General features: G+C 45.3%; 1 protein-coding gene across 3 annotated transcripts in view; it reads left to right on the forward strand.

Moving 5' to 3' along the window:
- The window catches only part of KDM4B (lysine demethylase 4B), a 76,712-nt gene that overhangs the window by 11,616 nt on the left and 38,907 nt on the right, over positions 1-26,189 (forward strand). For all 3 annotated transcript variants that reach the window (XM_027903653.1, XM_027903655.1, XM_027903654.1), the window contains exons 3-8: positions 513-688; positions 1,550-1,664; positions 2,733-2,926; positions 19,717-19,766; positions 22,185-22,288; positions 25,239-25,376. In XM_027903653.1, the coding sequence (XP_027759454.1) occupies positions 513-688; positions 1,550-1,664; positions 2,733-2,926; positions 19,717-19,766; positions 22,185-22,288; positions 25,239-25,376 (777 nt within the window). The remainder of the gene's footprint in view (positions 1-512; positions 689-1,549; positions 1,665-2,732; positions 2,927-19,716; positions 19,767-22,184; positions 22,289-25,238; positions 25,377-26,189) is intronic.

Below are 26,189 nucleotides of genomic sequence, written 5' to 3' on the forward strand. Positions count from 1 at the left end.
GTTGATGCAGAGAGGGGGGGGTTGGGAAGTTCTGTCGCTCAGCAGAGGTTTGATTTCCTGTTGTTTTTTTTGGGAATTGGAATCTCTGTTTCAGTTATGGAGAGAGGAGAGGCAGAGGAGTTAACAGGACTTTTGTAGAGTCATGGAATGCCCTGAGATGGAAGAGATCCCAAGGGTCATCCGCCCAACTCCAGGACACCCCAACAATCCCCCCCTGTCCCTCAGAGCGTTGTCCAAACGCTCCTGGAGCTCTGGCAGCCTTGGGGCCGTGCCCACTGCCCTGGGGAGCCTGGGCAGTGCCCACCACCCTCTGGGGGAAGAACCTTTCCCTGAGATCCATCCCAAACCCCCTGGCACAGCTCCAGCCATTCCCTCAGGCCCTTTGAGCCTTCCTGTGTTAAAAAAAACCCAAACAAACGAAACAAAAACCCCTCAGCAGTTCCCTTTGCCCGTCCTGAACACCGAGTATCAATTCTTCCCTCTTCTCCCCCCCCCCACGCTCCCAATTCCAGGTGATTCCTCCCAAGGAGTGGAAGCCCCGGAGGACCTACGATGACATCGATGACATGGTGATCCCAGCTCCCATCCAGCAGGTGGTCACTGGGCAGTCGGGGCTCTTCACCCAGTACAACATCCAGAAGAAGCCCATGACGGTGGGGGAGTATCGACGCCTGGCCAACAGCGAGAAGTACGGGGGCTGGCCAGGGGTGGCCTCAAAACTGGGCGTGGGGGGGGAGTTTTTAGGGGGAGCTTTTCTTCTGGAGGGGAAACGCAGCCTTGTTAAATGTGAGGTGTTTTGGAGGAGTTTGCTTTGTCTTGAGAGCTTGCACCCAGAGGCTCAAAAATGTTCATAAGTCAGTGGGTTTTGGTGCATCTCAGGTCTTTTTCTGGGAGTTGGTTTAGAAGAATTCCTCAAGGGTATGCCTGAGAATCTTCCTGAAAATAGTGGCATGGGACTGAAAAAGGAGCTCTTGAAGTATTAATGGTTGTTCTGGAAAATGTGTTGCATTGCTGAGGTAGAAGTACAAATATCTTGGAGTGTCTGAGCTCATATTGGTGACACGAGTGTCTTCTTGAGCTGATACTGGTGACATGGGTGTCTCCTGAGCTCACGTGGGTGACAGGAGTGTCTCCTGAGAGCCTGGGGACTCAGTTGCAGTTGCATCCTGTTTCCAGAGTCACTTTTCCAGAGCTCTGGAGTACCCTGGGTTTTAATCAACACTGACATTGTGCAATTATGGCTTTAAGGTGAAGGAGGGGAGATTTAGATTAGAGATTAGGAAGAAATTCCTCCCTGGGAGGGTGGGCAGGCCCTGGCACGGGTTGCCCAGAGAAGCTGTGGCTGTCCCATCCCTGGGAGCGTCTGAGGCCAGGTTGGAACAACCTGGGATAGTGGGAGGTTTTGTGGAAAGGTTTGAAAGGCAGTAAATCATTTGAATGCAAAATAAAATGCAGCTGCTCTGACACCCCTTGCTGCTTCCCAGGGGATTCTCTGGGGGAATAATTCCTTAGGACTCTCCCATGCCCATCTCCTCCGTGTCCCTCCCAGGTACTGCACCCCTCGACACCAGGATTTCGAGGACTTGGAGCGCAAGTACTGGAAGAATCTCACCTTTGTGTCTCCCATTTATGGGGCTGATATCAGTGGCTCCCTGTATGATGCAGTAAGTGAAATGCTCCTCTTTTATTATCTCTTCCTTCTGTAGCTTCTTTATTGCTCTTTTCTCGTTAAGGAACAGTAATTAATAATTTCTTTCATTTAGCCACCCTTAAAAAATAATACCTTTATTGTTATTTTTCCCCCCTTGTTGCAAAAGTGGGACTAAACTTTCCACCTGCTTCAGAGATTCAGGATAATAGTGGAATAATGGAAGCTGTGAAAAGCTTAGTTTTAGTAGAAAAATGTGATTCAAACATGTTCTTATGGAGTGTGCGGCCAAAAATTATATATAGCTTGGGTTTTGTTTCTTTTTTTAAGGGAATAAACCAGAGATTTCTGCTGAAGCTCCTCAGAGAGCCAAAAAAAAAAAAAAAAGGCAGGATTTCAAGGAATTGGTGCTTCATCGAAAGTACTTTTGATTCTTAGCACAATTAAATTATTTGCATTTGGATTCGGAATTATTTGCATTTGGATTTTTTTCTTTGTAAGCCGCTCCATTAGGACACAATGCACCCGCACACTGAATTATTTCACAGCTCAAATTGTTTAAGCTTTTCCTTGGTGAAATTTCATCCTCTGCTTAAAGTAATTCTGCCGTGGTCTCTTCTGCTGGGGATGATAAAGGGTGTTCTCTTCTTTCCCTGTTCAGGTAGATAATTTAAATCTCTTCTCTGTAGTTTTCTTTGGAGTGGAAAGTGGCTCTTTTTTGGAGTGCTTGAGTGTGTGAGTGTTAATGTAAAAGTGTCTTTTTATTATCAGTGTGGTTTAATATGGAATTAATTGGAATAAGCAGAGGTATCTGAGGCCTTCAGAGCCGTGGACATCACAGGTGTATCCACAGGATTTGGTGCTTGGATGAGAGTATTTCGTTCTCTTTTAATATAAGATTATAATTACACTATAAAGCAGATAGATGATGTAATATATAATATAAAGAATGTTGATTATATATAAATATAAATGACAATATAACATTATAATGTTTTTTTAATATCCACGTTTTTTTCCCTGGTGTGAAGCTGGGGGCTGTGATTCTCCCTGATAAGTTCCAAACGTTTCTCCTGAATTCCAGGACGTGGATGAATGGAATATTGGCAATCTGAACACCCTGCTGGACATGGTGGAGCACGAGTGTGGCATTATCATAGAGGGTGTGAACACCCCCTACCTCTACTTTGGGATGTGGAAGACAACTTTTGCCTGGCACACAGAGGACATGGATCTCTACAGCATCAACTACTTGCATTTTGGGGAGCCAAAATCCTGGTAAGTGAGGGCTTTTGCCCTCTGCTTGGGGACCACTGAAAAATCCTTTCCTCCAGGTCCACCAAAGACTCCATCAGACTTACTAATCTCTCCAGTCCCTTTTTTTTTCTCTCCTCTCCTCCTCTCCATTTGAAAGCAGTTGTACTTTCCATCACGCTGCCTCGCTCAGAGGGCCTAATTCCTGACTTTCAGCAGGATTAGGGAGACTTGTTGACATCATGATTAAAACCAGATTTCAACACTTGGGGATTTTTGCAAACTAATGCACAGCAGAGCAAATGGTGATGGGAGTGTGTGGATGCTTCAGATGCGCTGTCATAGTGAAAGTCTGTTGTTCTTGCACTCTGCTGTAGGCAGGAAACATCTGTTGCTTTAAAATTTCCATTATTTAAATCCATAAATATGTTTACAGCTCCAGGGACAGACTGGGTCAAAGGGTTGCTTTTCCATAGTCAATTTTTGGCAGGATTGCAAGCATTTTTCAACCCTGTTGGTGCACAGGTTGGTTGAAAATAACATTCCACAAAAAAGTGATCGATAGTTAAGGGTGAAATTAAGAACGTAGGAAGTCTGGAATAAGTTCCCAGCAGCCAATATTCCTCTTCTTTTTCAAGCAGTTTAAAAGTATAACCACAGAGACTTTGGTGTGACTAATAAATATTGACATTTGCCTGCAAATTAGAGCTTAAATGTCACAGCGGAGCTGCTGTCATTGTGCCCTGGCAGTGGCAGATGAGATCCCATCCCTCAGCCTGATGAGTCCCTGGTGACACCAGGTGTCTCTGGGAATGTTGGTGCCTGTGGGCTCATAAAAGCCCCCAAGAACCAGGAGGCTTTAATGAATGGCTCTACTGCTCTTTTCCAGCCCTGGAAAAAGGGGTGGAAGGAGGGGCTGAATCTGTGTAGCATTAATGTGAATTTTAAAACTCCTTCCAGCACGTCGGGAGACGTTTCCCAACACTCCCGATCCTTCCTCTCCCTCATTCAGGTGGATGCGCAAGGAATTTTGCAGAACCTCTTGTGATACCTCTGTTAAACAAGCCTGAGCTCAAGAAAAGGGTTTCTGGGATGTGAAATGCTCTCAGGAAAAGGTTCTGTCCCCAGAGGGGGCACTGAGCAGGCTCCTCAGGGAAGTGGTTTCAGCACCAAACCTGCCAGAGCTCCAGGAGTGTTTGGACGCTTTCAGGGACAGGGGGGGAATTGTTGGGGTGTCTGTGCAGGGCCGGGAGTTGTGCTGATGATCCTTGTGGGACCCTCCCAGCTCAGTGCGTTCCACTCTTCTCTCAGTTTTAGATCCTGTCGGTTTTTCCCAGCTCGTTCCAGCCCCTTTTTTTTTTCCTGGGTTCCCATCTCCACCAGGTGGTGCCACAGCACGCGGGAAGCTCCTCATCCCTTCGGCCGCATCACTCACCTGCAGGTTGTTTAGGAGCTCTGGGTTGGGTTGTTCCCTCCTGGCTCTCTCTGCTCCTTCCCTCGCTGTGTGTCGATGGGCTCTGACTCACCCCTCGTGCTGCCTGTTCTTTGTTCCGAGCCCGGCACGGAGCGGGGGGGAACGCTTTCCAAAAGTAGAAATAAGAGCAAATTCACCTTAAAAGAGAAGCTGGAAAAGCAGCAGGAAACCACTGGCTGTTCCACAGACCCATAGTGTGAGTAAAACTTAAAGAACAGATGCTAAATGGAGTATACACGAAGCATTTGTAGCCTAATTTAATCTGCTTTTCTTCTTGCACGTCATGCTGCTTTTGTTACTTTCTTTTTTTTTTCCCCCTGGATTTGATGGCATTTTCTGGTGTTTAGTGTTTTTGTTATGGTTTTTTTTTTTGATATTGTAGCTATGACATGTCCATATCATAAGGATATGCTATGATATCGTGAGGATGAGAAACTCTTTGCATGAAGCTGTTGCCACATCTTTACTAACCAGTGGTTTTTCATAGAATCCCAGAATGGTTTGGGTTGGAAAGGGCCTTAAGGATCGTCAAGTTCCAACCTCCTGCCATGCCCTTAAATTTGCTCTTGTTTCTGTGGGAAATAGGGATTGCACAGAGAAATAAAACAAACCTCCTGAGAGTAAAACTCAAAGCACTTTCATGTGGCATGTTTGTGGGAAGAGGTGAAAAATCAGAAAAGAATTGGAAGTTGTAGATGGAAAACTACATCTGGCAAATGCCAGATTTCAGAAGTTTTTGGGAGCTCTTATTTTTATCTAATCTACTGAGAATTTTGGGGAGAGGCTGGGGAACAGCTAAAATCCCCCTGAGAGGAGCTGAAGAGTTCAGTCACTGCTGCTTACAGTGGGAGTAGAGAACAGAAAGCATAAAATCTGCTCAGAATTTTTTACCAGGGAGCTTTTTACCAGGTGCTTAAAAATCCAAGCAGGAACTTGCTCTGCACCTGCTTTGTTTGTGGGTTTTTAAATGCACTTTCCCCCCCTGTTTAAGAAGGAGAGGAGGATTTTCATGCAGCCCTTCTGTGTTTGTGCAGTTCTCTGACAGTCACTGGTTCTCTAAACCTCCCCCAGCTGGGGGGGAAAAGGAGGATTTTGAGGACAGGCCACGTTCTGAGCAAAATGTTTTCCCGTTCAGTGGAGTTTTCTTATGTAAATGCCAGTGTGTGACACAGAACTAGATGGGCTGTGACAAGATGCCACTGCTGGTTTGGCAGGGCCTCCCTGCTGTTCCCTTAAGCATAAGGCAGGAGTTTGCCACTTGCCCAGGTCATTTCTTCCCTGTTCTTCCCTGTGACAGCTCCTGTTAATGAGTTCTCAAGTTCTTCCCTGAACAAGCATTCGAATATCCCTTTGAGCAGCTCTGGAACTTTCCAGGTACCTGAGCAGTCACTGGAAGTGTTCTGGAAGTGGTTGCAGCCACCCCAGAGCTCAGCTGGGGGAGCTGTTGGACTGCACTGCTGGAATTCCAGTGGTGCAGCCTGGCTTTTACTCGAGGATGGCTGAAATGCTCGCTGTGTTTTGCTGGCACCACCTCTGTGGAAATTTCCCAGCTTCCTCCATCCTTTTTATAGACTCTGTGACTCTGACAGTGATCATCTTGGAAGCACCTCAGGGAATAGCAGGAGTGTGGAGAGTTAGGAAGTCTACCAGTTTGGGTCTGAGCTCTAAAATAAGAGGCAGAGTTATTGTTTGGCTGTCAGAGATATTTATATAGTGGAACCAAGGACTCTGTATATTGGTAGTATTCTGCTTCAAAATTGCCTGTTAAAAACCATAACTCTCTCTTGGTGTCTCTCATAAATTATCTTGGGCTGCTCCAATCCAGGCTGTCTCCCACAGCCCAGCTCTGCAGGGTAGGGTGTGGGAGGACTGAGGAGCCACCAGCCCCATCTCCTTCTGAGGGGAAGGGCAGAAAGGAGTTGGGCTCCTTGAGGTTCCCTCCCAGGCCTCATTCAAGTGGGTTCTACAAAACATCTCTATTGTTTTGCAGAATCCCAGAATTTTTAGGGTTAGAAGGGACCTCTGGTGAAGACTCAGTGCAACCCCACCTGCCTAGAGCAGGTGGCACAGGAATGTGTCCAGGAGGATTTGGAACGTCCCCAGACAGGGAGCTGTTCCAGCGCTCTGCCACCTCCATGGACAGAAGTCCTTCCTCATGTGGAGGTGGAACTTCTTGTGGTTTAGTTTCTGGCTGTTCGTTGCTCCTTGTCCTGCCGGTGGGCACCACTGGGAAGAGTTTGGCACAATCCTATCGACACCCCTTGGAGATATTTGGGTGGATTGATAAGATCCCCTCTCAGTCTTCTCTTCTCCACAGGAACCAGGCCCAGCTCCCTCAGTCCCTCCTCACAGTTGAGATGCTGTGCAAGAGCTGAAGTAGCTTCTCAGGGAGGTCTGGGTGGTGTTTGGGACAAGGAGGAGCCACCTCAGTGGACAAAGAATCTGCCTCCTGGGTCAGGGAGGATTGTTACTGAGTATTTTGTGCCTTTCGTTTCTGTCTTTGCAGTGTTCCCTCTTATAAAACAGGTGCTTTGGTGGGGGGGCCTGTTGGGATTGGAGATAAAATGAATGTCTTGTGGCTCAACAACTCCAAGTGGCTTCTTTGTACGACCTAATGAGCATCTGCTGGGTCGTGCAGCTCCTTGATTAATGTGTGTCTCTGTCACTGCAGAGAAGTGCTGCTGCCAACACTCCTGGTGCTGTTCCTTTCCATCAGCAGAGCAGGACAGGCTGCAGCAGTCAGAGGTGCCTGCACAGGGTTGTGTCCCTGGGATGCAGCTTCGAAAATTATTCAGCAAAAGTGAAGTAGTCGAGCAGTGAAGGGTCACCCAGTGACGAGGGACAGGGAAGGGGTAATGGAAAACAGCTCTTTTCCTGCTTCTCATTAAATAATTTAGCTGTGCCCGTAGATTGCAGTGCATTTAGGTCCTGAATTCTGTTGTCTGCACCAAGCAGGAGGAGCACTGGGGTGTCTCCAGCCCTGGTTCTGCTGCAGGGACCTGCCCTGCCCCCTGGGTTGGACTCACCTCCTCCCAGAGACGATGATTCCTTCTGATGTGCTGTTCCCAGGCACATGCTCTGGTCCACACTGTGCTCACACTGTTGTTGTTTTTAACTGGAAAATCACTCTGACAGGCTGAGGAGATATTATGGAAGGTGTGGGCACTTCCCATCCAACACCCCAGGAACTGGGAGCTGTTGTGTAACTTCATGTGAAGCCCCTCAGGCAGCTGCCAGACCGAGCCTTTCACTTGCTTTTTTTTTCCCCTCAAATTACAATAAAATGTCCCTCTCCCATTAGGAATTTAATTACAACCCTTTCATAGTCTCCAACTTTTGAATAAAACCCCTGAAATATATTTCATTGTGCAGCCCCACATTAAACCTCTGGTGGTGGGGATTTTTTCGCTGTATCAATTATACGTATTATGTACAATCCCCTCGTGCCTTCCTGTGCTGAGATCTAAAATTGAGCGCATTGTCAAGTGGGAACTGATTTTTATAATGACAGAAGCAACAAAACTGAATGGCAGGCCTCATTCTTCATGGTTATTATGGCATTTTATTTGAGGAACGTGGTGTGGCTCAGCCCTTGCAGTTCCAAAAGCATGTTTTTAAACATTGGGATGCTCCACATCGCTTTGTTTCCTCTTGATAAAGATGTGCAATCCCTACCTGGAGGCTTCCTGGAGGGATGGGGAAGAGCTGGAGGAAACTTTAAATCTCAGTATTGTGAAGTTGATGATTCACTGTAGAAGTGCAAGGTCTTGTTTTGTCAACAGTGTAACACCTGACTGGGTAACAAAGTTGTTTTTCTTGGATATTTTGTGACTGATCTTGCTGTACAGCACCGGCATTTAATTTACCTCTAAGTACCAGTGGGTTGTTATACTTTTCTTTCTCTCAGAAACTGCAGGTGTTAAACCAGGCTGACACCGAGGAAGGTAATTGATTTTTATAAAATGTCCCTTTTTCCTTATCATGATGGATGTTTAATCCCCTTTAATTAAAACAGGGAGCCAGCTTTAGCTCTTAAGTTAGATCGTCTCCTCTCCAAAACACTCCCTCGCTGGAAGTGGATCATGCCTAATCTGTTTGACTTTGATATCACAAAGTACACTTTATGCCAGAGCAGCAGTTTATGTGGAATTAAGGGCAAATTACCAAAGGAACTTTAAAATAATATGATTAGTTGGAAGCACTGGTCACAGATACTATTACAGTGGAATTCTGTCTTGTTAAAAGTCTGCGAAGCTGAAGGTACAGAGAGTTACCCCAGAACTTTGTTGGTTAAAGTATTTTAGGATTTCTCCTTTCTTCCCTCCAGGTGAGCAGTGTGGGGTAAGTCTGTCTTTAGCAGTGAAGGAGGACAAGGCCAAGGGAAAACTCGTCCAAAGATGTTATGGCTGCCCCATCCCTGCGAGTGTCCAAGGCCAGGTTGGAGCAACCTGGGCTAGTGGGAGGTGTGGGAGCTCTTCCTACCCATGGCAGGGGGTGGAACTGAGTGGGCTTTAAGGCCCCTTCCAACCCAAACCAGCGTGGGATTCCATGACTCCCTTGTAACATCTGCAGTTTAATCCATTTGTTGTGCCTGTTACTGGTGCCTCCAGCCCCAGGGAATCCTCACATCTTCTGACACAGATACGATGGGGAGATTTAAAGCAAGACGTGGTTGTTCCCTGGGGAGGGGGTTGTCAAAGGAGCCCTCTCCTAAAAGCATCCTCTGAAGCAGCTGCAGGTCTGAGGTGCTGAGGATCTCACTCTGATTTTATTTCTCACTGTTGTCCTAAACAGCTGCAGTGCTCCCTGAGCAGAACTCTTGTCCTCTCCTCCCCCCAGGATAGAACATGTTAATCCCTGGAAAACTCTCTTGGAGAAAGAAAATGACCTAAGACAGTCATGGAGCTTTAACTCCTCCAGCTTCTCTCTCTCCATTTTCCGTGCAGGATGCTGGGCCCTCATCCCTGTTTCCTCTGGGTGATGCTATGCCCTGTGCTTGAACACTCCCTTGGTGTAATCTCATTTAAAGCAGCTGGTTTAATGTTTGATACAGGATGGTGTGGCAGCAGGGGGGAAGGACACTTGTCCCCTGCATCATTTATTGCCTCCTAACTGTCCCAGTTCCTTAGGAGGGCATTGCCCAGCGGGTGGAATCGCTGAATGGATCAGCTGTGACTGGAAGTGTTGGTTGTTGGGATCCCAGTAACCCTGGCACCCTGGAGATCCTGAGTTTCTTAAGGCTGGATTAGCTGCAATCCCAGCTGAGTTTTACCCTCAGGGAGCTGATGCTCTGTTCTGAGGGCTTTTATATTTCTGAGTTTCACTTCTCCTGTGTCTTGGTGTTGTGGAATTCAGGAGAAGGTTCTGTAGCCTTTCTTCCCTGGATCCCCAAGGTCAGCACCGTGAACTGTGTGAGGCTGCCTTGCCCTCAGACACTGTCCACACTGGCTGTTTGTGTGTCCCAGCCCTGCCAGCAGAGATTTATAGGCTTGTTGGGTGGAGTGGGGGGGAAAGGAGGGGCAGGGAAGGCCATTTGACCGTGATGGGCTCCTCACAGCTCACAAATTTCCTTCCTGCCTCTGCTATCCCATGTAATCTGTTTTACAGCTCTGCAGTTTTGGATGGAGAAAGAGCAGAATTTATGGTGATGGTTGATTTATGGATTAACTGCAACACCATTTGCTCTCAGGCAGATTTGGCAAAGCAAGACCCTTTTCTGTTGATAAAAGGGAGAGAGGAAGGGACGGTGATATTCATTAAATGGAATCAAAGGAAAGTGAGATAAAGTATGGCCAGGCAGAACAGCTTTTCCCTCTCCCATCTCTTCCAAAACAGAGGTGAAAGCTGTTTTGGAAGGGGCTTTCTGCACTGAGAATTCGTGTGCATGTTGATTTGCTGGGAGACCCATGGAAGGAGGGATATATTGAGATGCAGGGTTGCATCCCCCTGTAATTCCCTGATAACTGAGAGCAGGGAGTTATTAATAAAGCCTTGCAAGCTGCGTGCTCTGCAGTCATTAGTTAATCAATACAAACCACACTCTGCTGCCGAGATCCAGCCCAGCCCCTCCATCCTGGGGGTTGGAATGTTGTCCACAACCTGAATGAACTCTGACTTGTGGACGTGGATTATCTTCCCAGTCAGGTGCTGCAGTTGGGATAAGTGGAGATTTTTCTTTTTAACAGACTTAGGGTTTTGTGGTCTTTGATTGGGCTCTTGTAGATTATTAAAAGGCCATTTTTCTGCTGCCGAGGAGGCACAGCGTTTTGAGGAGGCAGGACTTGTGTTGCCTTTTGTCATCCACCTTAATCTAACTGTGAGAGAAAATGCCATGAAGAGCAAGCCAGGCTGTGGGATTGATGGAATCAACTATGAATCTGTCTGAGGGCTCTGGAAGAGCTCAGATGAAATGACCTCAGCTGCTCAGACCCCCTTCCACTCAGCTCTGTGCTGTTTTGTTCTTCCCCTCCAGAGTCCTCTTGGGTTTTTATTCCCGTCTAAATCCACTGCAAAAGGCGTGGAATCAGTGTGTACTCCACTGCCATTTTAGTGTTCGGTCTATGCATTTTATGTCCACCTTTACCTGGCCTGTTTGGTTTGTTGAAATCATAAATTTTAGAGGTTGGGGTTCAGCTGTGAGACTTTCAAAAGTCAGCAAAGTGGAGCCCTTTCCCATCTGTGGATCCTCTTTGTACCTTCCATAATGATCTGGGAAGATGAGGTGGTGATCTGGGATCACATCCTTGGTTTTTGGAAGGTGGAGATGGTGATCTGGGATCACATCCTTGGTTTTTGGAAGGTGGAGATGGTGATCTGGGATCACATCCTTGGTTTTGGAAGGTGGAGATGCTGAGCTGGGATCACATCCCTGGTTTTACAGCAGTGTTTTCAGGTGGGCTCCTGCCCTGGTGGTCTGTGCAGGTGCTGCTGTGTGTGGAGCACCAATAACTCATCTCAGCTCAGCCTGGATCGAGGTCTCTGATCCAGGAGGGCTCTTGCTGCATCTCATCCTTACCTTTTGAAGTGTCTGCTCCGAGCTGAGGCCTGGTTTGAAATGAAGATCTGTGCAAGCCTGACAGGAGCCCAGATTGCTTTAAAATAACTGAGGCTTTTGAGGAGCTCGCTCTGCCACGGAGACAGGAGGGGAAGGAGAGGTTCTTCCATGCTCCATCTCACTCTTTGAGCCTGATCTGCCCTGGGCCCTGTGGGAGAATGAGCTTGCAGATTCTGGCTTGGGAAGGCCAGGAGGCACCAGGAGTGGTGCTGCAGAGCTTTGTCTTTATTCACATTTTGTTAAACACGCTGGCAAAAATCAGCGGGGATTTTTTTATTTTTTTTTTTTCCTCCCCCCTCTGCTCAGCGGAAAAAATTGTCGTTGGGTGATGCCAAGTGCAGCACAAGTGTGGTTTAAAATAAGAGAAGCCTGTGGTAATGACAGCACTTAAATAGCACTCGGTGTTGTCTGAGAGCCGTGCAGTTGTTAACTCTTTAATGTTCTCAGGGATAAATAGGCTGGGTTTGCACCCCCCTTTGTTTCTAACTGCCCAATCAACCAGACTAAGGGGATCAAACAGAAGAAATAAAGGAAACTTCGGCAAACTATCTCAGTGATCTTGATCAAATCGCAGCTACAACACCCCTGGCTTTGATGCTGACAAGAACACAGGCACTCACTTCAAAGCAGTTGGAGTTTGAAATGGATGAGGAGAATTAAACCTTTGGAATGTGGAGGTTTGGTTTTTTTTTTTCTCCTTAAAAAACAAAGGAGTTTGTGTGGAGGCACTGCACCTCTAGCACCAGGGGTTTCCTCATCTAAAAATATCTTTCATTACAGGTGAGCAGGTTTCTTTTGTTCTGCTGCAGGCAATTATCCACGCTTTTTTTTTTTTTTTGGGGAATACAGTGTTGCTGTGCCTGGTGAAGGAGGCAGCTCACACAGGTCACTTAGTAGGAGACACAAATCTCTGTGATCTCCCTCGGTTCCCTTTTTCCTCCTTGTTTCTGCAGTTGAAACGAGCCATTATTTTAGAACACAAGGTCTTTGAAGTCTGATCTTTGCTTTTTCTTTCCCTTTCTACAGTATCCGCCACAAAAAGCAACCAGTAATTAATAACCTGATTGCCAGTTTAGGGAAATAAATCTGATGTGAACAGGTTCTTCAAAACAAGTAACAGGGAACGGCAAGGGGATGAATATTGTAGTCATTCATCTCTGTTGAATTGTATACTAATTATCTTCTTGGCTAAACTGAATGAATAAATGACTTCATAATGCTTTTCCCAAAACACCTCTTCTTAGTAAAATGCCTCCTTCGTGCTGCTCATTCACTGCAGGCAGGGGCTGACTGTGGGTTTATTTTTGCATGTGGATGGAGAGTCACTCCAGTGTGATCTGCAATTCTGTGCTTTTGTGCCTGGCATTTGGAGCTGACTGGACTGGGACAGTGAGAGCCTTTCCAAGAGCAGATGGTTGTTCATATTAAACGCTCTGCTTTAAAATGGTATTTAAAAATTGCATTTGGAGTTCTGGGAAAAACAACAACAACAAAAAAAGTCTCTTTTGTATTCGCTGAGTTTGGGGTTAGTGAATCACTGTGAAAATTGCCCAGTTTTGTGCAAATCTTGGAATTCAGTGGTACCTCTTAGAAATTAATATTGCTTTAAAATCAGAATTTTTAAAAGCTCCTGTCTAATGTCACTTCTTGAAACTAATGGCTCTTTAATCCTATTTCTAGCTCATGGCAACGTTGAGGGTTGAAGGGCCTTTTAGAAGTAGATGATTGGCACAAGCTGGGCTTGACTTAATCTTGCAACAGTCAATCCCTAAGGGTTTGATCCCAACTCCAGAGTTCTGCTCCAGATATTCTGCTCAGTGTAACTGGAAAACAAAGGGAGAGTTTGCAGTTGCAACTTGAGTTTCTTCAGGGAAGGAGAAGGTTTCTCACCTTGCTGTTCTGTCAGCAGCAAAATCGCTGCCATTTCTTCGTGTTGTGGATAATTGGGGAGTTCTGAGCATGGAAAAGGGATTGTCTGGAGCGAGATGGGGCCCTGTGGGGTGAGTGCTGAGTGTGTTTGCTGCTGCCCAGGCTTTGCTGGGCAGGGTTTGCCCTGATTTTCTCCCTGTGCTGGTTCCCAGAGGGTTGGATGCAGAGCTCGTGTCCCTCGGAGCTGTCAAAGGCACAGGTTGATCTGCTGTGTTCTGGGGCTGTAATCTTGTCCTGTCATTACCTATTTACTCCTTATTATGGCTTTTGGAGCTGATACTCCCCAACCTCTGTGTTTATCTTTCTCCCTGTGTGTATTTCAATAAAAATGTCATTATTTGAAATCATTGACACTGCTGGTTAAAGAGACTGAATCCCATCAGCTGTTGTCCTGTGAGATGATCCATTAAAGATAAAGCTGCAGGCACTTGATAAAGGTTCTTTACCAGGAACAAGGAGCTCTCTGATCCATGTGTGATCTTATCTCCAGAGCATGTGCTTGCATTCCTGATGGAAAGGAGCCACAAGAAAAGGGAATAGGAGAGCGAAGCCAGAGATTTTCCTTCCCTGACCACGACCTTGAGCAGGGAAATGGGATGTTTCCAGCCAGTTCAGTGTGGTCCAAGCTCAGGTTTGATGAGGGGAAGGAGAGAGGGAGTTGATTTCTGTATTTCAGCGAATTGTTGGGAGAGAGGGATGAGGGAAGGTTAAATATGGAGGAATGGAAAGGTGAGGAAAAGAGAGGTGACCACGGAAGGGAGGTGACAGAGCTATCAAAAATCCGTTCTTCTTGTTGAATTGCCTTTTTTTTTTAATTCATACAGTCTGCAAACCAACTTGGACAGAAGTTGGACTCTGATCCTTGGGGGTCTCTTCCAACTCAGGATATTCTATGGGGAAAACCCCCCCTTCTACCCTGAGCTTTGCTTTGACACTCTGAGGAGATGGGATATAGTGAGGATTTTACCATCTAGAAAAATCAGGTCTCAGAAGCAGGATCTGAACTTTGCAGTGAGGGACCAACCCTGTATTAATGGTGGTTCTTAATGGCTTTTCCTGGGTGATAAATATCCCTGATGGACTGAGGAGTTTTCTTTGCAGGCTCTGCTGTCACGGGGGGCTGAAGATGCTGAAGGTCAGGGTTCAGATTCTGCATTTATGGACACACACTTTGCCTTGCAGAGATTGAAACAGCAGCTTTTCAGTGCCCCTGTCGTGGCTGAGAGTGGGTTGGCATTTGAATCTTCGGAGGGTCAGTGTTCTGGGCACCATTAAATCTGCTCTGAGGACAGAAAACTAAACCCCAGCTCGACTTGTGGGCTTGTGGATTTTCAGTGTGCTGCTCCTGTTGTGTTTCTGTTCCTTATTTCAGTAATTAAGGTTTGTTAAACTGTGTGGGGCCTGCTCGGGCAAACCTTGTGCACACACTGTGAAATTAAGTTTCTTACCTTCTCACACGGACAGGATTGAAGTGACATTTCCAAAGCCTTTGTGGTTGATCCTCCTGCCCGTGGAGCCCCAACTCCAGCAGAGTTGTGGGGTTTAAGAAATTAATCACTGCTTAATTGCTCTGTGTTGGGGCTGGTGTGTAATGAGGTGGGGGAGGCAAGGGGGTAACTATCAAAAACTCTCTGAGTGACAACTGTGGCAAGGAAAGGTCTTGGAAGCTCTGGGGGAGGTTGGATGAAGGGACAGGATGGTCTGGTCCTCTGCCAAAGGCAGGGATGGCTTCAGGTGAGAAGAATTCCTCTTAACCAGGGAGAAAACAGGTGTGAGTGAGCAGGCCTTTCTTATGGAACAGGTTTTTAGTGTCTTCTTCTGGCCACTGAGAGCCTCAGATTGAATTTCCTCTGCTTGGAAGAAGCAGCAACGAGGAGAATCCGAGCCTGGAAGGTCCCTGAGGAGCAGCTGGTGCTGGAAGCTGTCGCTGCCATCCTGAATTCCCTGTTACATCATTCCTTAAAGGCCTCCAGACTGGTCCCTGGATCCCAGCATGGCCTGTCAGCTCGTTCTTGCTGAAACACTTGTTTAATTCTTAACTCACAAGACATTTGCTTATTTATTTTCATTGTTCCTGATAATAATTCTAAGCCATTAGAGGGGAAAATTGTATTCAGAAATGCTGTTTCACACTTTATTTGTTTGATGATTTAGAGCGATAGAAAATAGCACATTTGCTGGCTTTTATAGTCTGATAATTATCCACATCCATCAAGCCCCATTCCAGGGGAATAAACAAAACACCAAGAAAATTACGCTATTAATGACATCCTATGATGGCAAATAGGAAGGATCTTTCTTTTGTGTTGAGGATAAAGAGGGGACTGTCCAGTTAAACTTATGTTTGGGAGGAATTCTTCCCTGGGAGGGTGGGGAGGCCCTGGCACAGGTTCTCTGTGGCTGCCCCATCCCTGGGAGTGTCCAAGGCCAGATTGGAGCACCCTGGGCTAGTGGGAGGTGTCCCTGGATGGGCTTTAAGGTCCCTTCCAACCCAAACCATTCCAAATCAAACTACCCCTAGGTGTAGATTATTTTCTAACCCATTTGTAGCTTTGGGGCAAAACCTTCTGAACTTGTGACCCTGACTCAGGAACTCAGAGGATCAGATGGGAGGTAAAAAGACCAGAAACGCCGGAATTAATGTTTCAGGACACGAGTTTGGAAGCTGAGGGTGTTTCATGTAGAACAGTAAGTTCTGTTTGAGTACAAGTGATACTTGATCCACTTCAGGGACTTTGTGTTGTTTTGGTAGGAAGCAGCAAAAGTTAATTTAAAAGGCTCAGTATGTTACGTTCAGATTGTTGACTTCGGGGTAGGGTGACATCTGAGTCGTGAAACTGTAACTTTTGTTATCTTGAGCTGGTTTTTTTCTTTCCCCCACTCCCTAAATCTCATGTCCCCTGGCAGAGCAGCAGCACATTATTCAGGCTGTAATCCCACAAATTGCTGAGTGGCAGGTTTTTGGGGGAAGCTCGGCCCTTTGTCTTGGTCAACCACTGCGAGGCTGACCCTTGGAATCGGTCCCTTGGTTTGTTTGCAAGCCCAGGAAGGTTGATTTACCCTCAAACAGCTGCTGCTTTCGCACCATCAACATAAACTTGGCTTTTCTGGGGGACCACGTTGAACCAGGCAGGGACAAATCCTGCCCTGGCTCGAGGTCAGTGTTTCCAGCACTGTTGGGTTCTCTGGTGGCTCTTGCAGAGTTTTTCTCTGCAGCAGAAATAAGTCCATAAAAAGATGGTTCTTAAGGAAGGCTGCTAAAATATTTATGCTGCCACCATCACTTCTATTTACTTGAGGTTGGTTGGGGGAGTGGAAAATCCTTTCTCCATCCAGGTGAGTCCTCCCCACACCTGATCCAACCCTAACCCAAAACTGTCCAACAGTCCTGACACATCCCAGTCCGTGGAGACTGAGTCTGGTTTGGCCAGTTGATACAAAAGTGGTATTTTTTTGGCCTGTTTAAAGTGTTTTTCCTTCTCTTTCTTTGTGGAAAGGTTTTGTTTATGATCTGAACGGGACAGAGGAGGGGAGGAGTTTTACACGTTTTAATTTTTTAGTTTTGTTTTTCAAGAATCTGACGGGGTGGAGGGGTTTTGGGGTTTGTATTTTTTTTCTAGAGAAAACCTACTGCATTTAGTGTTTGGGCCGGGAGATTTAAAGGAAAATAACCACACTGTTTGTCAAAATAAATTGTTAAAGCATTCAAAGTCATGCATCTAGAAAAGGGAGTTCTTGGATGTGTTTTTCACGCTGAAAGCAGGAGGACACCCAAAAAACCAGCCCTGTGTGGGTGTTTATCACTCAGTAACTGCCCTCCTTTGAGGGCAGCAATCCTGAGTGTTTGCATTGTTGTTCTGCCTGACGATCCCTCAGTTTATGTGGAGATGGAGCTCAATCTGTGCCATACTTTCCCAGCCTTCTGTTTCTCTTGCTGGCTCTAAACAGCAGCCCAAATTCTGTCTTTATTGCCTGTCTTTATGGAAATCAACTCAGATCTGTGAGCGCAACTTAAAGCACAATTTGACCTACTTTGAAATTCTCTCCTGCTGTTAATTCTGTGAATCCCTAAAAGAAATGCAGAGGGATGCGTGGTAGGCTCAGCTTCCTAAAGCCTGGCCCAAACAAACAAAAAAAAAGTGAATTTCTATAGTGGGAGTCAGCTGTTACCACTCTGTGCTGGGCTATTTTGATTTGTGTTTTATTACATATAGTTCTTTTTTATAAGCTGGAAATTCCTCCTCTCTGGCTGGTTTCTATCCAAGCAAGTCCTTTTCCCTTTTGTCTCTCCACGGGCTGTTCTCTAAAGCCTCGCTTGGCTTTTTGCAGGCTGCAGTTTCAGATAACACAATAACCATGTTCCAATGTATTAAACTTTTAACATCCTCAAGATTCAATTAATCTTATCTTTACAACTCCCAATTACAGGCACTAATTAAGTGAAGGTTGCATTGTAGACTGGGGATATTACATTAATCATCAGCAGCCTTGTAGCCATAAATTAGTTCTTTCCCAATCCTTCAGCATTTTTCCCAGAAGGAATGGAATGTCTCATTTCCCTGTTTTAAGGGACATTAATCCCACAAAGGAGCTTTGGATCTGGATTAGTTTTATCACATTTATGTAAGTGATGAATGGTCTTTGTAAAATAAAAGCCACCAGCTTTGTCCCAGACAAATGGAATCGAATTGTTTGATAATTATGCAATTTAAGGCACTGTCAAACTTTGGTCAGGGGATGTTGGGAGTCCATTGCTGGATTTGTTATTTTACAAGATTAGGGGCTACACGGTGTTTTGCCTTAAATTTTTTTTTTTTTTTTTTGTTAAGCCATCAGTTGAAATCAGCTTAATGTCTAAACCTTGAAGCCCCCTGTGCTTGATTTCCGTCCTGTGTTATCCTCCCCACCTGCCAGGCCACACCAGGTACATTTTGATGTTGTCACACGGGAGATGAGACTTTTATCTGCTTCTCCTTGCGCTGCAGACTCGAGTTTTAGACTTGAAAACCCAGGAGTTGGCTGCAGTTCCTCTCAACTCAGGTGTATTTTGAGCTCCATCCTGAGCAGAGCAATATGTGCACCTGCTGTTGGGATGGTGCAGTTCCCCCCCCCCCACTTGCAACATCCTGTTTTCAGCTTGCTGTAACGAGGCCCGATGGCTTTGACATCTTTATTGGAAATAGCAAAAATAATGCATTTTTTATCGTCCCCTTTGAAGAGGAGTTATCGCCGGCGATAAATGCCACTCTCAGAAATGTAAATTCTCGGAATTCTCTGTCACCAGGAGCGGGGAGAGCCGCGTTTGACTCGCTGCAGTGTGTGTAACCAGCGATTTACAGATCTCCACCGGCAGGATTGCGTGTGGCATCGTGTTCAACACACCCAAGTGTTTGTCGTTTGTCGTGGTTTTTTAAGCTCCCTCCTTGTAACCTGAACACATCAGTCGAAGTCACCTGGGAATATTCAAAGCACCCAGGGAACTGAAAGCTTTGGGAAGAGAGAGGAAAGTGGTTTTTGGACAGGATGATCACACGCAGCTCTGTGTCTGTGACCTCAGGCAGTTCATTGTTTCTCCAGTTTCACATTCAATAATTTTGCACTCAAAGAAAACTTCAGTCAAATCCTTTTTACCCCTAATCTCACAAAACTGTCTTTAAGGGGTGTAGAAGTTGTTCTTTGTACCCTTTAATGTTGTTTTTTCTCAGCAGACCTTTCATTTTCATTCACCTCATCAAGAAAATTATTGAATGGTTTAATTCCGTTATTTCCCATCAGCCACTAAAATCCAGCACAGACATAAGGACTGAGCCATTAGTGCTTTAACCATGGGGAAGAATATGTACTTTTTGGAACAAAATTAAAACTATTTGCACAGAAAGTGGTTATATTCCTTTGCTGTAGGTATCCCAAAGCACACAGACCCTCCTCCACACCTTTTTCAGCCCATCCAACATTTCTTGCCTGTTAATCTTCAGCACAATTTTATTTCTGCAGATACGTTTCCGATGGCAAACACACCTGCTGTCCCCTGCGCTGAATTGTTTCTGGTTTTCCAGTGCTGCATCATCACTTTGTCTCCTCGATTCTCCTTCTGCCTTGTGAAACCTTGTCGATACTCTTTCAGAAAATGGCAGAAAATAACACACCTCATATAACATGTCTGAGGAGTTTTATTAAAATCCTGGGTTTCTCCCATGGATTCTGTGTTCCCAGGGCTGTAAAAATTTGGGTTTATTTTCAGGCAGGCTGTGCTGTGCTGAAGGTTGTTCCCCCACTTGTTGCTGGGTGTTTCTTCAGCTGTTTTTACACGACAGAGTGCTGCTTGTGGTGTTTAATTGCCTGTTCATCTTCCCCCAGGTACGCCATCCCTCCGGAACACGGCAAGAGGCTGGAACGCCTGGCAAAAGGTGAGCTTGGGGTTTTCAAGGCACTGACACAGAGTTGACAGATGTAATTTACCCTTGCCAGAGCTGCTTGAGGAACCTGCTGCCTCGGTAGAGCCAAAAAAACCTGGCAGGGGCTTTTCCTCCCAGCTCAGCTCTTTCCTCAAAGCCTCAAAGTGTTTGTGGCACGCTGTGAAAAGAAAGGAAAATGTTGGGGGTGAGGGAGAGTCAGAGTTAGTTTGGGTTGGGGTGAACTCCCACCTCCCAAGCTCCAGGGAAGATGTCTGGCTGCAGAAGAATATATATATATATTTTTTAATTTGTTGATGTGGTTGCTATTTTTGTTCGCTTGCAAAAAATGTTCCTGGAGCTGCCCACCTATAAAAAGCTCCTGACCCAGAATAATTAACTGGAAATCTCCGTGGTTCGTCTCCAGCGAGGCGAGGGGGAAGGGGTTGGGTCTGGTGGGGAAGTTGAAAGCGGGCAGGAAAATCTGGAGGACTCTGTTCTGGTTCAAAAGAAAAGAAGTTCTGAGGCTGATTTTCCCAAAAATTAGCAAATTTCAGTGTAGTGCCATCTCCTGCTGACAGTGTGACATTTGACTGAATAAAATAAAAATTTAAAAAAATTAATAAATAAAAATTAAAAAGAAGAATAAAATCAATTAATGTAATAATAAAAATCATTAAAAGAATAAAATAAGAGAATAAAAATTATACAATCATAATAAATAAGAATAAAAATAAAACAACTGAATAAAAATAATAGAATAAAAATTATACAATCATAATAAATAAGAATAAAAATAAAACAACTGAATAAAAATAATAGAATAAAACCAATACATGTAATAATAAAATAGAAAAAAACATTAAAATAATGGAATAAAAATAATAGAATAAAACCAATACATGTAATAATAAAATAGAATAAACATTAAAATAACAGAATAAAAATAATAGACTAACATAGTAGAATTTTAAAAATAATTTAAAAAGGAGAGAGTGCCAAGGGAATCAACTGATTGTGTGGGATAAACGTAGAAGAACTGGGAAGGAATTTCCTAGGGCATGGTAGTGCTGTGAGCTCCTTGATCCCTAAATACAAATAATATCAGAAATGTCTGCTGAGAAATGGTGCCTTTCAAAGCTGCACTTCAGTTCAGTCATTTGCCAGATTTTACCAGATGAAAAAGTGATTTTTTCCAAGAAGTCAGTCAGTGCAGAGGGCTCATGTTCTGCAGGCTCTGAAATCTACCCCCCCCCCCAGCTCTGACAGAAGCAATAATGAAGTTTCTCACTGTTTGTAACTAATTTTTACGGCTGGTCAATTTTTGGATGGTTTGTGACGTAAATCCAGAAGGAAATTATCAAGGATCTGGTCTTCGTTTTAGTTTTCTGGATTTTTGGAAGGTGGGATGGGGGGAGGATGTTTTATACAGCTCCGAGGAGGCATTTTTGCTCCCTGACCATTCCCCGTGTCCTCCACATCAGTGGGGCTGTACCAGGGAGAAGTTTACTGGGGAGAAATGAGTGTGCAATTAATATGGAAAATGAATAGCTGAGCTGTAAATGGGCTCGCTGGGAGAGCTGTGGAGCCCACGGAGAGAATGTTAATGTGTTGCCATGTTATTGGTGCTAATCACTTAAAATGTGCTCCTTTATTAGTGGCTTTAATGAGAGCCACTTAAACTGTGCATTAAAAAGAGGGACTGCAGAGAGGAAGGACAGGCTGGGTAGCAGGCAGTCATAATTTTAATTGAAATGCTTTTAGTGCAAAAAATGTAAGAAAACCTGGAATCCAGTAATCCTTTTTGCTTATCTGAAACCCCTTCCATTACGTCTCATCAATTACTTTTGTTTCCAGGGCTTGGCTTATTTATTTTCCTAAATGGTGATGGGTCTGAATCCCTGTAAACACACAATTTGTCACTGAGTCACCCACTTGGAGGGGAAAAAACATGCTCTTTGAAGGAAATGGGGTTCCATTTGGTGGCATCAAGGAGGTCGTTCAGTGTTTACCACCCTTTTTAGGACTCTTTGTTGTTTGGGGTTGGGTTGAACAGCTCGGTGTGGATCCTGTATCTGAGGAAGGGTTTGACACTTGATGGTTCTGAGTTTCTCACTGGGTCAGGTCCTGCTGTCTCTGCCACTTGTTGATGACCCTCTTGCCACTGCCTGGGAGGGAGATGTTTTATTTTCTTTCCTTTCCCCAATTATTAACATTTACATGCTGATTTTCCTCTTTAGGGAGTGGTCTGTAGGGGCAGATTGGTCTGGAATCTTAACAAAATTTATATAATATTTAACAAAACCATGCTAATTACTGACATCTTGGTTGTCTGCTTTTGCTTTATCTTTATGAAATACTTGTCTCTGCTTAACGAATCCATGGGATGTGACATTCCCTGTAGTGATATCCCTCCTCTGAATGTCCCCACAGGATTTTTCCCAGGAAGCTCTCAGGGATGTGATGCTTTCCTCCGTCACAAGATGACCCTCATCTCTCCCTCAATCCTGAAGAAATACGGGATTCCCTTCGACCGGGTACGTCCAGGGGTGCAGGGAACACACACTGGCAGGCTGTTGGGGTGCACAGGGCACAGCACCAATTCCCTGGGGGTAAATTGGTTTAATTTCTGAGTGCATTATTGTGCTGAATGCATCCTGTTGGTTCAAACCAGGAAAGGAGCATTTGGGGGTTTGGCTGAGACTGGGAAGTGAAGAAAAGCTTCCCCTGAAGTTCAGGAGCCTCTCAGGTAGGGAGGGACAGGTTAATTCAGATCTTCTGGCTCATCAGCAAGCAGCAAAGCTCTTTGGTGAGTCAGGAACACTTCTTTTTTTCCTGGTGGATCCAGTAGGAGCCCAGGCTGGATGTGCTGGTTCCCTGTTGTGTAAGTGCTCGTGTTGCTCTAAGCCTGGAAGGATCCCTGAGTCTCTTAAACCCTCTTATTGGAGCTGAGGGGTCATGTTTGTTTGGCATGATCGTTTTAATGTGCTTATTCTTAAAGTCTTCTGAAGTAAATCTCCTCAGCCAAGGCTTACAGGGATTTGTATCTGTGCAGGATCAGTCAAACCTCTGCTGTGCTGCCTGTTCCCAGCACACGGAGCCCGTGGATGTGGGGAGTGGCAAAGGATTCCTGGGCCAAACCGATCTCACAGAATCCCAGAGTGGTTTGGCTTGGAAGGATCTTAAAGCCCATCCAGTGCCACCCCCTGCTACGGGCAGGGACACCTCCCACTGTCCCAGGTTGTTCCATCCTGGCCTTGGACACTTCCAGGGATCCAGGGGCAGCCACAGCTTCTCTGGGCAACCTGTGCCAGGGCCTGCCCACCCTCCACAGAGCACAGTATTGATGTCAACACCAAACTGCCTTTTTTAAAGCAAGTTGCTTAAATATAATTATTATAGCATGTTCCTTAAATATACTTACATAGAATTATTATAGCATGCTCCTTAAATATACTTATAGTTATTATAGCATGTTACTTAAATATAATTCCTAATCCTGATTTACAGTGTGTTTTTATGACAATTACTCCCCAGAAAGCTGTTTTTTAGGTGTGAAAAGGAGGAGATCTCTTCAGTCTGAGCAACCTGTGTCTGAAGCTTCCTGTCCTGAAATAGGAGCTTTTGAAGGAGGATCAGTATTATTCACAAACAGGGAACAAGTGCCCTTTTTTTTTCTCTGGGAATAGAGATGGGATCCCTCCATCTGAATTCTTGGCAGATTTCAATGAAGTGAATAGGCAGCATTTATAAATCTCTATAATGGTGTTCTGAAAAAAAAAAAAAAAAAAGAACCAGATCAATAGGAGGGCTTTTTAATAATTAAAAATGTGTATTTCTGTAATCTCCTATTGATTTCTCCATTTATTCCTCAAGAGCTTGCAGGAGTCAGTAAATTCGGGGCTTTCTCCATGAGTGGCAGTTTGTGCTGGCTTTCCTTCACTAGTTATTACTTTTCTGCATGGCCTATCCATCATCTTGAGGGCTTTCTAATTTATTGTGGGCTAATGTTGACAGCAGTGCCATGGCTGACACACACTGTGGGCTTGAAATGAAGACACCAGGATGGAGATTTACTGACAGCGACATAATCTTTGTGTCTTCTGGAGTTACAGCTGTAGCACTGCTGGGATTTACGGAGGGGATGGATGGGGGGGGGATGCTCTGGGTGAAGGCTGGACTCGAGCAACCCACCCAGGAATCCTGCAGGAGCTTCTTGTGTTATCACAGCAGGTTTCATTACCTGTTTTTTTAGACTATTCTATGAATGTTAACAACATCAGCAAGTTGAGATGTTGGCCCAGCCAAGTGAAGAGTGTTTGAACTTCTCTCTCTGTTTACATTTTCCACTTGGGCCCATCCTTGTGTTGAGAAGTGCAAGTCCTTTGGAATCTCTGAACTGCTGGGCTGTGAGTTATGGCCGGTGGGAAGGGCTCCAAATGGAATTGCCTGGCATGTGACTGCTGGGAAAGGTCTGTCAGCACTTCTGGCTTGGAAAGGCAGGGAAGGTCAAGCTTTGCCTCTTTGCTGATCCGTGGGAAGGGAGGAGCTGGCACACAAGAGCTGAGCTGGGGGAGCTGCTCCCAGCCCACTCTGGTACATCCAGTTGCTCTCAGGAGTCATTCCAGACTCTTAACAATTAAATTCCTTGTTTCCCCAATGGCTTCTCTGCAAAAGATGCAAAAAGAGGATTTTTTCAGAAGCATCACAGATTTATTTGGCCTCTGGTTCCAGCTGTAGATTTTAACCCTTTTTAATGATGGCCATAGTGCTTATTGTTGTTTAATTTTAATATAAGTAGAGTCACAGAATGGTTTGGGTTGGAAGGGACCCTAAAGACCATTTTAGTTCCACCCCTCCCCTGGGCAGGAACACCTTCCACCATCCCAGGATTGCTCCAACCCAGCCCACTTCCAGGGCTGGGGCAGCCACAGCTTCTCTGGGCAACTCCCAAAGCAGACAAATGATGGGCTGTAATTTTTGAGGTGTTTGACTTTTGGGTTAACAAATGGGAGTGAGGCTGATAAATGTGAGTGGGGGAATAAATCCAGTGAAAGGCAGGAGGTGCTTCAGTAGGACCCTGCCCTGTGGAGGAGGGAAATCCAGAGTTCTTGGCTCCTCTGGCCTGGTGGTGGGAGTGTAGGTTTGGACCTGCCATGAGCCAAAGTGGTCACAGTCAGAGGATTTATTGATCTCTTGGAATGCTGCAGCCTGAGACCCTTTTAACTAGAACCTGTGGGTGTAAATAGTTCAGGGCTTGTGCCCTTTCCATCCACTGTTCTGGGTTTTTTCCTTAGGAGAAATACTTCAGTATCTTTGCAGTTGTCCAGGAATTATCCCAGGTTTAGCCAGGAGTTGGCAATGACTGTCCTGCTGCCTTGCTCAGTTGAAAGAAAGAGATTTAACTGGTGAATATTTTTAATAGGTCCCTATTCTGCACATTATCTGACCTGTGGGATGTCTCCTCCCTCTGCCTCTGTTTTCCAGATCACCCAGGAAGCCGGAGAGTTCATGATCACCTTTCCCTACGGATACCACGCTGGCTTCAACCACGGCTTCAACTGCGCCGAGTCCACCAACTTCGCCACTCTGAGATGGATTGACTACGGAAAAATGGCAACCCAAGTAGGTGTCAGCTGGGATGAAGTGTTGTTTGAAACCACCAGCTCATGAAATAACAGAGGAATGAGAGAGGGAGGCTTAAGGACAGAACGGGAAGTGCCATCGTGATGTGCTCTTTCACCATCCCACGTGGCTGTTTTATTCCTGTTGGTAGTTCCTGTCCTTCTGAGGGTGCAGTGGGGACTTTCTCGAGTGCTGGGCGTTACAAAACAGGTTGTTTGGAGATTGGTAATTTGGAAGTAGCTTTCTGATGCAGCCAAACAGCATTTCACAGTGAGTGAGGTGACTGATGTAACCCAGTACAACTCATTAGGTGCACACTGGAGGGGAAGGAATAAGCTGGAAATACTTTTTAAGCTTTAATAAGACTATGGTAATAACATCCTGAAAGTAGCTGAATTCCTCTAATCTGTGCACTCAAGTTACATTTGGAGAGGGGAGTCAGGCTGAAATATGTGGTTATTTCTCATTAGGGCAAATTTCTGCTGTGTTTTGTTACTTTGGTTTTGCCACAACACACCTCCTGCATTCTCCTGTTGTGGAGTCTGGGGAACAACCGATCAGCAAAGCTCATTTGATGAACCTGTGATTTTTTAAATTAGGGATCAGTTCCACACAGTCTTTGGGCAAAAGAGAAATGAATACGGAAGGGGTGGCGCTTGAAAATTGCCTCAGATGTTCCTCTGCAGAAAGAAAGACTCAGTTTTACCCCTAGAATGGCACTTGTAATATCTCCTTCACTTCTTTTTCTTCTGTCAACTCAGCTTGAGTCTGTAACTTTTGTAATGCAGCTTAATCCTTTCTTATTCTTCTAAA

This window comes from Empidonax traillii, unplaced genomic scaffold (assembly GCF_003031625.1).
Source record: "Empidonax traillii isolate 1590-97213 ecotype Southwest subspecies unplaced genomic scaffold, ASM303162v1 scaffold986:size372637, whole genome shotgun sequence".
Classification (NCBI taxonomy): domain Eukaryota; kingdom Metazoa; phylum Chordata; class Aves; order Passeriformes; family Tyrannidae; genus Empidonax; species Empidonax traillii.